Source organism: Denticeps clupeoides, unplaced genomic scaffold (genome assembly GCF_900700375.1).
Source record: "Denticeps clupeoides unplaced genomic scaffold, fDenClu1.1, whole genome shotgun sequence".
Taxonomy (NCBI): domain Eukaryota; kingdom Metazoa; phylum Chordata; class Actinopteri; order Clupeiformes; family Denticipitidae; genus Denticeps; species Denticeps clupeoides.
The window spans coordinates 749,353-760,204 of record NW_021630047.1 but is presented as its reverse complement, the minus strand read 5'-3'; the positions used below and the strand labels follow the sequence as shown (position 1 = coordinate 760,204).

At 44.5% G+C, this 10,852-nt stretch overlaps 1 protein-coding gene across 1 annotated transcript in view; it reads left to right on the top strand.

The window, feature by feature from the left end:
• Positions 1-253: 253 nt before the first annotated feature.
• The window catches only part of LOC114781513 (neuroblastoma-amplified sequence-like), a gene marked incomplete at its 5' end in the record, with an annotated part of 31,730 nt that continues 21,131 nt past the window's right edge, over positions 254-10,852 (top strand). Inside the window, 15 exons of the mRNA XM_028967944.1 lie at positions 254-439; positions 798-971; positions 1,759-1,892; positions 2,007-2,069; positions 5,283-5,405; positions 5,526-5,628; positions 6,098-6,327; positions 6,566-6,678; positions 8,669-8,782; positions 8,885-8,998; positions 9,076-9,233; positions 9,598-9,675; positions 10,268-10,426; positions 10,507-10,620; positions 10,815-10,852. The exon at positions 10,815-10,852 is cut by the window's right edge and continues 86 nt beyond it. Of these exons, the coding sequence (XP_028823777.1) occupies positions 254-439; positions 798-971; positions 1,759-1,892; positions 2,007-2,069; positions 5,283-5,405; positions 5,526-5,628; positions 6,098-6,327; positions 6,566-6,678; positions 8,669-8,782; positions 8,885-8,998; positions 9,076-9,233; positions 9,598-9,675; positions 10,268-10,426; positions 10,507-10,620; positions 10,815-10,852 (1,901 nt within the window). The remainder of the gene's footprint in view (positions 440-797; positions 972-1,758; positions 1,893-2,006; positions 2,070-5,282; positions 5,406-5,525; positions 5,629-6,097; positions 6,328-6,565; positions 6,679-8,668; positions 8,783-8,884; positions 8,999-9,075; positions 9,234-9,597; positions 9,676-10,267; positions 10,427-10,506; positions 10,621-10,814) is intronic.

The following is a 10,852-nucleotide window of genomic DNA, read 5'->3' as shown; positions in this document are numbered from 1 at the left end:
CGTCTGTCTTCTGCTGGGCTTTTATGACTGGTGGTGTCGCGGTTCACCTTGCAGCCGAGCAGAATATTCCTAAAGCTCCCTTTACAATAAATACAGTATCTATCTGTCTGACCTATACACTCATACCAAAGGGGCCAGTTTATTAGAGACGTTGGAGTGTCCACCACGTTGTGGATTAATGGGTGTCTCATAAACTGTACAAGTGGGCTGTGATTGGTCACCCTGACAGGCTGCGGCCGATGTGTGTCTGCAGGTGGACTGTGCCCTGTCTCTCATCCGTCTGGGAATGGAGCGGAAAATCCCAGGACTGGAGCGCCTCTGTGATGACCTGGTTACCTTGGAGACACTGGTCTACGAGGCATCATGTGACTTGAGCATGTCCCTGCGGGAGCTTCAGCAGCTGCCTGACATCGACAAGCTCCGCCTCCTCATGAAAAACGTTAGTCCTGAAAAATAAAAACCGACTCAGTAAAGATATGACAAGTTCCACTGAGTTGACACCTGCAGTGTGTGTGTGTGTGTGTGTTTGTGTGTGTGTGTGTGTGTGCGCGCACGTGTATTTTTTAGACGTACGATCCTGTCTACCAAGGTGGTAGTAGCCTAGTGGGTAACACATTTACCTATGAACCAGAAGACCCAGGTTCAAATCCCGCTTACTACCATCGTGTCCCTGAGCAGGACACGTTAACCCTGAGTGTCTCCAGGGGGGGACTGTCCCTGTAACTACTGACTGTAAGTCGCTCTGGATAAGGGCGTCTGGTAAATGCTGTAAATGTAAATGTCTGTCTCTCACACAGAGTTCTGATGAGCGCTACGTGAGGAACTGTTTTCAGTGGATGGTCCCGTTTCTCCAGCGCTGTGAGGGAACGTGTGAGGGGGCGGCGACCAACCTGCTGAGGGAGTATCTGACAGCGTTATCACAGCATGACCTCGCACTGCCACTTAGGGTCTTCCAGCAGTCAAAACCAGACGTACGTTCACACACGTTCTGCTAGGACATAATAATAATAACACAGTCGTAGATGCACCTCAGGCTCTGTGTCGGAGGATTGATCATGAATAAATCAAGTGAAGACACACACACACGCAGGCAGTGTCAGGGTGTAAAGTCTCCAAATTCCATCGTGTGGAGGAAAATTAATCTGAAGCTCAGATTAATGAACATGATGAAGTGAAATGGAAGTAAATTGAAAGGACAGCTTTTACCCTGACACACACACACACACACACACACACACACTCCTCAACATCAACTTCACTTCGATTTTCTGAACACTGTATTTTGTGAGTAGGGTTGGATTTGAAATAGTTTGTGTGTGTAGGGCTGTGCGATATGGCATGAAATTCATGTTGCAGACTGTATATATTGTGTTATACAATTAGAGAAGTAAATTTAAATGCAACTGTTTTTGAAAGGATAACACGTGTCCACGTGAAGCCGGAAGTTTACTGACAGATTGTTTATTTGAATTTATTGTTTTGTTGTATAAAACCTTTAAACCCGCCGTGCGCTCTGTGTTCTTGCCCAAAACCACTGTCGTGCTGCTAGTAGGCGGGGTTTCGTGCCGGTGCCGTGAGTAGTGGATATTTCTGCGGTGGGCCAGTGAAATCTCATGTATATGGCATATTGTTTATACCGCACAGCCCTATGTGTCTGTATTCGTGAGTGTGTGTGGGTGAATAAGTGAGCAGAGAGATGGATGTTGGTGATTATGATGGACATTATTTTTTGCATATGATTATTATGATGATCCTCAGTGTCACCAGAAAATCATCTCTGATCCCGACCTGCTGATGTCTGTAGCGCTGGAGTGTATGTACAGCAACCAGAGAGACGACCAACTCAGTCTGAGCTATGATGTTCTTGAGTGTCTTCCTCAGAGAGGATACGGGTGAGACGCATACACAGGCGATGCTGCATCGACTTTAATGCCTCGGGAATTGACCTCAGTTGTGAACATTAGAGTGTTTGTGTGGTTGTGTGTGCGTCTAACATTGTTCTGCAGGTCGGACACGGAGGCTACGCGAGTACTGCACGACCAGGTTGATCAGTTGGAGAAGCACCTGAGGTGAGGAATCAGAAAATCATAATGATGTAAAATGGATTCATTCTAAATCGAATTTTGATATTGCTTTATAATATCCAAATAACATCTATTATACTTTATTATGTTTGTTATGTTTATAACACCCAGGTGATGCTTATAGTGATGCACTATAATGTATTCATGACATTCATTTAACGTGTTTATAATGTTTCTTTATGACGTTTCATGTGATGTTTATTACGCTTCATAGTGTTCGTCATGGTTATAACGTTCAGGTGACGTTTATTACGCTTCATAGTGTTCGTCATGGTTATAATGTTCAGGTGACGTTTATTACGCTTCATAGTGTTCGTCATGGTTATAATGTTCAGGTGACGTTTATTACGCTTTATAATGTCTGTAATGTTTATAACGTTCAGGTGACGTTTATTACGTTTTATAATGTCTGTAATGTTTATAACGTTCAGGTGACGTTTATTACGCTTCATAGTGTTCGTCATGGTTATAATGTTCAGGTGACGTTTATTACACTTCATAGTGTTCGTCATGGTTATAATGTTCAGGTGACGTTTATTACGCTTTATAATGTCTGTAATGTTTATAACGTTCAGGTGACGTTTATTACGCTTCATAGTGTTCGTCATGGTTATAATGTTCAGGTGACGTTTATTACGCTTTATAATGTCTGTAATGTTTATAACGTTCAGGTGACGTTTATTACGTTTTATAATGTCTGTAATGTTTATAACATTCAGGTGACGTTTATTACGCTTCATAGTGTTCGTCATGGTTATAAAGTTCAGGTGACGTTTATTACGCTTTATAATGTCTGTAATGTTTATAGTGTTCAGGTGACGTTTATTACGCTTCATAGTGTTCGTCATGGTTATAATGTTCAGGTGACGTTTATTACGCTTCATAGTGTTCGTCATGGTTATAATGTTCAGGTGACGTTTATTACGCTTCATAGTGTTCGTCATGGTTATAATGTTCAGGTGACGTTTATTACGCTTCATAGTGTTCGTCATGGTTATAATGTTCAGGTGACGTTTATTACGCTTCATAGTGTTCGTCATGTTTATAACGTTCAGGTGACGTTTATTACGCTTTATAATGTCTGTAATGTTTATAATGTTCAGGTGACGTTTATTATGCTTCATAGTGTTCGTCATGGTTATAATGTTCAGGTGACGTTTATTACGCTTTATAATGTCTGTAATGTTTATAACGTTCAGGTGACGTTTATTACGTTTTATAATGTCTGTAATGTTTATAACGTTCAGGTGACGTTTATTACGCTTCATAGTGTTCGTCATGGTTATAAAGTTCAGGTGACGTTTATTACGCTTTATAATGTCTGTAATGTTTATAACGTTCAGGTGACGTTTATTACGTTTTATAATGTCTGTAATGTTTATAACGTTCAGGTGACGTTTATTACGTTTTATAATGTCTGTAATGTTTATAACGTTCAGGTGACGTTTATTACGCTTCATAGTGTTCGTCATGGTTATAAAGTTCAGGTGACGTTTATTACGCTTCATAGTGTTCGTCATGGTTATAATGTTCAGGTGACGTTTATTACGCTTCATAGTGTTCGTCATGGTTATAATGTTCAGGTGACGTTTATTACGCTTCATAGTGTTCGTCATGGTTATAATGTTCAGGTGACGTTTATTACGTTTTATAATGTCTGTAATGTTTATAGTGTTCAGGTGACGTTTATTACGCTTCATAGTGTTCGTCATGGTTATAATGTTCAGGTGACGTTTATTACGCTTCATAGTGTTCGTCATGGTTATAATGTTCAGGTGACGTTTATTACGCTTCATAGTGTTCGTCATGGTTATAATGTTCAGGTGACGTTTATTACGTTTTATAATGTCTGTAATGTTTATAGTGTTCAGGTGACGTTTATTACGCTTCATAGTGTTCGTCATGGTTATAATGTTCAGGTGACGTTTATTACGCTTCATAGTGTTCGTCATGGTTATAATGTTCAGGTGACGTTTATTACGCTTCATAGTGTTCGTCATGGTTATAATGTTCAGGTGACGTTTATTACGCTTCATAGTGTTCGTCATGTTTATAACGTTCAGGTGACGTTTATTACGCTTCATAGTGTTCATCATGGTTATAAAGTTCAGGTGACGTTTATTACGCTTTATAATGTCTGTAATGTTTATAATGTTCAGGTGACGTTTATTACGCTTCATAGTGTTCGTCATGGTTATAATGTTCAGGTGACGTTTATTACGCTTTATAATGTCTGTAATGTTTATAACGTTCAGGTGACGTTTATTACGTTTTATAATGTCTGTAATGTTTATAACGTTCAGGTGACGTTTATTACGCTTCATAGTGTTCGTCATGGTTATAATGTTCAGGTGACGTTTATTACGCTTCATAGTGTTCGTCATGGTTATAAAGTTCAGGTGACGTTTATTACGCTTCATAGTGTTCGTCATGGTTATAATGTTCAGGTGACGTTTATTACGCTTTATAATGTCTGTAATGTTTATAACGTTCAGGTGACGTTTATTACGTTTTATAATGTCTGTAATGTTTATAACGTTCAGGTGACGTTTATTACGCTTCATAGTGTTCGTCATGGTTATAAAGTTCAGGTGACGTTTATTACGCTTCATAGTGTTCGTCATGTTTATAACGTTCAGGTGACGTTTATTACGCTTCATAGTGTTCATCATGGTTATAAAGTTCAGGTGACGTTTATTACGCTTCATAGTGTTCGTCATGGTTATAATGTTCAGGTGACGTTTATTACGCTTTATAATGTCTGTAATGTTTATAACGTTCAGGTGACGTTTATTACGTTTTATATTGTTAGTCACTAATGCGGTTATGGGGGATCGAGGGCGAAGACAACTTTTTAAAGTTATATTAGTTATATAGTGCAGTTGTAGAAGGATATACTTGTCATATCTATAGTTCTAGTTCCATTTTTATTTCCTATCAGCCCCGGAGGTGCCCCCCTTTTTACCGATTCACACATTTGTCTGCTGTGTTCAGAAGTTAGAACACCACCGCGTTCTTCACTCTGTGCTTTCATGTGCCTGTCAGCGGCTCTGAAGAGCGGAAAAAGCTGAAAACCACGGAGAATTTGAGTTGCAAAGTCTGCATGTGGAGCCGACGGGCGTTCCTCTGTATTGAAATATGGCGTGTCCGTGTTCTTCGTGTGATGCTCAGTACAGTTACATTTTGTGTGTGTCTCAGTGTTGTGGAGGTTCTGGAGAAGCAGGGTTTACCAAAGCCGGTCTCCTTTGTGAAGAAGAGTCAGAAAAGCCCAGAGGAAGCACGACAGCTTATGATCAAACTGACCAGACATATGGGACGCAAGTATGCACACACACACACACACTTTGTGTTACGTTGCGTTTGTATGTAAACAAAGTCCTGCATGTATTATACACAAGTATAACACACACATACATGTTTTGTATGTGTGTGTGAGAATAGGATTCCTCCAGCCAGTGAGAACATGTGGAGGGAGCTCCTGCAGGACCTGTTGGAGATGCAGAAATCTGTTTATACCTGCCTGGAGCCCAAAGTCTGCAATGAGGTATTTTTACACGATTAATACACCTTTATTACACAGGTATTACATGGTTAATACACCTCTTTAGAACCCCAGTCTCTTGATGCGCGTTCTCGTGTGAGTTTAACATGCAGTCTGGTAAAGAGAGGCTCCTCTGATTAAGAACTCATCTTCACTCCTGTCTCTCATGTTCATCTCCTCCTTCCGCACTGAATCTGAAGCGTCCTTTAATTAAGCCTCCCCTTCATAACGAGTCTTGGTGTAATGAGGACGGGCGGAGCTGCAGCATCTGCTGTCCACGCCGTTTCTCTCTTCTGTTTACCTCAGGAAGCAGCTCACCCTGCAGGGGATTATGGGCTTGGTGCCGTTTGATGGTCTCAGATTATTTTGGACCAGAATGGATGGATTCATGCTGGCGTTTATGTGAAAAATAAAATAATTATAATTATGGTTTGTTATGTGTAGAAAGTTTACATCTTTGTGACTCTTTCAGATCTTTACGGAGAGCCTCCTGTGTTCTGGTCGTCAGGACAACATCAGACTGGCGGGTCAGTTGATGCACTGCAGTGCTGTGTCCCAGGACACGCCCATCAGCGTCTCGTTCCGGGGGAAAGGCCACGCCCGCGTGTCCTACCAGCGTAGTGTGGAGTTGGTGCTGGAGGCGGCGCGGGAATATTTCAACTCCTCCACCACGGTCCGGGATCCCTGCATGGCCCTGGCAGGGTAAACACACACACTCTCACACACACACTCTCTCACACACACACACACACACATACACACACACTGCTGTATCAGTTCATTTGCTGGGTAGGAGGGGGTGTATTTTAGATTCTACAGCTGCTCCATGCATCTGAAATCATGAGAGACACACCATATACTGAAGGTTCTGGATATGGGTCACGGTGCTACTGAATGAATTATTATTCTGTGTGTGTGTGTGTGTGTGTGTGTGTTACAGCACCTGTCTCCAGCTGATATCTGACTGCCCTCAACATGTCCAGGAAGAGCTGGATCTCATCAGTGCCGTGTCTCAGCTGGAGGAGTTCAACGTCAAAATCCTTCCTCTGCAAGGTGTGTGTGTGTGTATGTGTGTGTGTGTGTGTGTGGGCCCACATATGCATGTTTGTAAGTATGCTGGTCAGTTGAGACTCAGTCAGATACTGTCCCGACTTCACCTGAGAAACTCCACTCTGATTCGCCCACAGATCTCCATAGCAACAGTTTTCTGCAGAGACAAGAGCTTTGGAACAAATTTTCTTATTTGTTATGACTATAAAATCCCAGTCAAACAGTCACACTGAATTGAGTGGTTTTGTATGTTGTGTGTGTGTTTGCACACACATAATCTGTGTAATGACCTGCCATGTTGACCCATTTGCTGCTCTGATAATCCTCTGCGAATTAACCGTCTACAGGCTGTTATTACCCGATAACATGTCCCCAGTCCCACCACTTCAGGCAACCTGTCCACTGGATCCAATCCTCTCTCTCCAGACCTTTTCCCCTTCAATTCTCACATCATAAATGGTTCAGTTAGCTCAGCTCAGGTGCCAACTGCCTTTAAAGAAACCCACTGCTGATCCTACAGACATCAACATCATCAGACATCATTCTACTGAGATGGTAGTATGGAGATCTGGCTCTTCCTGAGAAGCTACATGGTTCTGTCCCTAGTAACCTCACGACTGGATCACTGTAACTCCCTTCTAGCCTCTACAACTAATACAGAATTCTGCACACACACACACACACACACACACACACACACACACACACACAGTGGTGGTTCTAATGGTTAAGGAAGTGGTCCCGTAATCAGAAGGTTGCCGGTTCGAATCCCGAACCGCCAAGGTGCCACCGAGGTCCCCTTGATGAAGGTCCCGTCCCCACACGCTGCTCCCCGGGCGCCTGTCATGGTGCCCACTGTCACCGAGGGTGACTGTTAAATACAGAGGACACGTTTCACCGTGACACTGTGTGCTGTGCTGCAGTGTATCACAACGACAATCACATTTTAACACGCGCACACACATTTATTCATGTTTTTTAACCTGTAATGTAAAATGTAATGGTTTTAAATGTATCAAAATATTTAAATAGCATTTAATTCATGTGACGTCTGTGTGTGTGTGTGTGTGTGTGTGTGTGTGTGTGTGTGTGTGTGTGTGTGTGTGTGTGTGTGTGTGTTTTTCACATCATCCTCTGTTTTCCCCAAACATTTACATCTTACACAGCTGTCAACACAACACCCCAAATATACACACTCGTGTCTGTGGGAATATTGTAAAGTTGTGTAGTGTGGTGAGCAGTGTGTTCGAGGGATTGGGGTTTTTTCTGAGCGCCTCAGGTGCTGCGCAGACACACGGAGTTATGAATATTTAATCAAAGGCAGTAATTCTCTTCCTCTACAGACAGAGGTCTGTTTGTCTCCTTGTCTTTCTCAGTTTCTTTTCAGTTCTACAGACTGCGTCTTAATTCTCTTCAGCTTTTTACTACATTCCCGGCATTTACCAGACGCCCTCATCCAGACCGACTTACACTCAGTAGTTACAGGGACAGTCCCCCCCCGAGGACACTCAGGGTTACAATCAGTAGTTACAGGGACAGTCCCCCCCCCGAGGACACTCAGGGTTACAATCAGTAGTTACAGGGACAGTCCCCCCCCCGAGGACACTCAGGGTTACAATCAGTATTTACAGGGACAGTCCCCCCCCCCGAGGACACTCAGGGTTACAATCAGTAGTTACAGGGACAGTCCCCCCCCGAGGACACTCAGGGTTACAATCAGTATTTACAGGGACAGTCCCCCCCCCCGAGGACACTCAGGGTTACAATCAGTAGTTACAGGGACAGTCCCCCCCCCGAGGACACTCAGGGTTAAGTGTCTTGCTCAGGGGCACAATGGTAGTAAGTGGGATTTGAACCTGTTACTTTGTGGTCTTCTGATTCATAAGTGGGTGTCTCACCCACCAGGCTATTACCACACCCAACCTCACGTGTGTGACACACACAGGCCTGCACACACATCGGTAATGACCTGTGTGTCTGGTTGTGTCCTCAGTGCGTCTGCGCTCGGACCGTCTCTCTCTCGTGAAGGAGTGTGTGTCCCAGTGTGTGTCTGCGTATCGCCAGGCCTCGTCTCTGCTGGACCTGGCCAGGCTCCTGCGAGTGGCCGGTAAACGTGTCATGCACACATCCTACACGCACACAGGTTATATTCACTCTTCATGCGCTAAACATGGAGTCTAGTAACGTGACTGGCGCACGTGTGTTACAGGAGAGGATGAAGATGAACGTAAAGGTCAGGTTTTAACTCTGCTGGCGGGCCAGGCTCTGCGCTGTGAGGACTTCAGAGCTTCGTACAGCCACTGTCAGGAGCTCATATCTGCAGGTACGTTCCTACCGCCGCCGTGATGTCATCTGAGGTGGGCGGAGTCAGGAAGTAATAAACCTTCGTGTGTGTTCCAGGTTACAGTGCAGGTTGGGAGGTGTGTGCGAGTCTGGGACAGTGTGAGAATTTTGGGGACGTTGTGGCCCGACAGGAGCTGCTGGCGTTTTCCCTCACACACTGTCCCACGTCCAACATACAGCGTCTGCTGACAGCGTCTAGCGCCCTACAAACACAGGTGACCCCACAAACACGTACGGACACATACATGGAGCAGTGGTGGCCTTGCGGGTAACGAAACGGACCCGTCATCAGAAGGTTGCCGGTTCGAGTCCCGAACCACCAAGGTGCCACTGAGCAAAGCACCGTCCCCACACACTGCTTGTGCCATGGTGCCCACCGCTCACCAAGGGTGCTGGTTAAAAGCAGAGGACACGTTTCACCGTGTCACCGTGTGCTGTGCTGCAGTGTTTCACAATGACAATCACGTCACAAACACAGACACACACTGGTAACACATACACACATGATACACGCATGATACACATACACGGGTAACTCGCGCACACACCTGTTAATTGCACCAATTCGTTGTCTCTCAGGTTCTGTATCAGGCGGTGAACTTTCAGAAGAACCCAAATCCCTCAGAAGCATCTGTTTTAAATGCTGACCCACAAAAGGTGTGTGTGTGTGTGTGTGTGTGTGTTTCTCTTTTTTTGCATCATGCTTTTTTTCTTTTTTTTTTTTTAACTGATTGAAATTCCGGATTTAAAATGGCATTTACAGATCCACTCTCGTTTGCATAATTCATTTGGGTTGTGGTGTGGTCCAATCAGAAGGCCGTTTGATTGTTCGCCCTTCACAGTCTGCGTCTTCTCGCTCTCCAGTTTTCATTCTTCTGTCTTAATTCTCTAGATTAAAGAGCGATGCTTCAAAGTGCCCAGAAAAGGAAAAGAACTGGGGAGTGGACGGCTTTTCTGTAGAGAGCTGTGTGTGTGTGTGTGTGTGTGTGTGTGTGTGTGTGTGTGTGTGGTGTGTGAGGGTAGCTCAAGTCCTACAGAAAATGCTAATCCAGTCGCCACTGTTGGGTTTTTATTAAAACTGTAAACCATGAGAGGCTCTGCGCCCTGATACCCTGATTTCTTCATGATCAGGTTAAAAATCAGTTCATGTACACTGAATTCTGGTGAATTCCTTTCAACTTTGACCCCAAAAATCACAGCGCTGACTTTTAGTCCGGATTTAACCTGCCTGTGGCCTGGTTTCTCTCAGGCGCTCGGTCCAGGTCAGAGTTCAGACCTGCTGCTCCGAACTACATCCCGGACCATGGAGGTTCTGACCCAGACGAGCGAGACGACGAGGGCCCTGCTGAACATCGTCTCTGACAAGCAGTGGTGGAGGGAGTCCATCCAGAACCTCCGTCCCGCACTGGTCAGAGTCCAGAATAACACACTGACAAACACTCACCACTAGTTTTACATTCAGTCTTTTCAACATTTTCATTTTTAAAGGGCAAAAAACAGGCGCCCACGTTTGCCAGCTCAGCCAATCACAACGCAGATCTGGAGTTGCAGGCGTGCAGCGTTTTCTACGAGACGCTGTTCAACAACCCGTACATCCACACGGTCAGTTCCCTCCTCCACCAGCGGTCCGTTCGTACGTCTTTCCCGTCCCCCTACGTGTCTAGCTGTCCTACCACTCATCCGTCCGTCTGTCCACCTGTCTGTCCGTCCGTCTACCTGTACGTCTGACTGATTTCTCAACCCCAGTAGACTCAACTTTCTGTGTGTGTGTGTGTGTGTGTGTGTGTGTTTGTTAGAGCGAGGAAGTTTACAGCTCGTATGAATACACGCCACG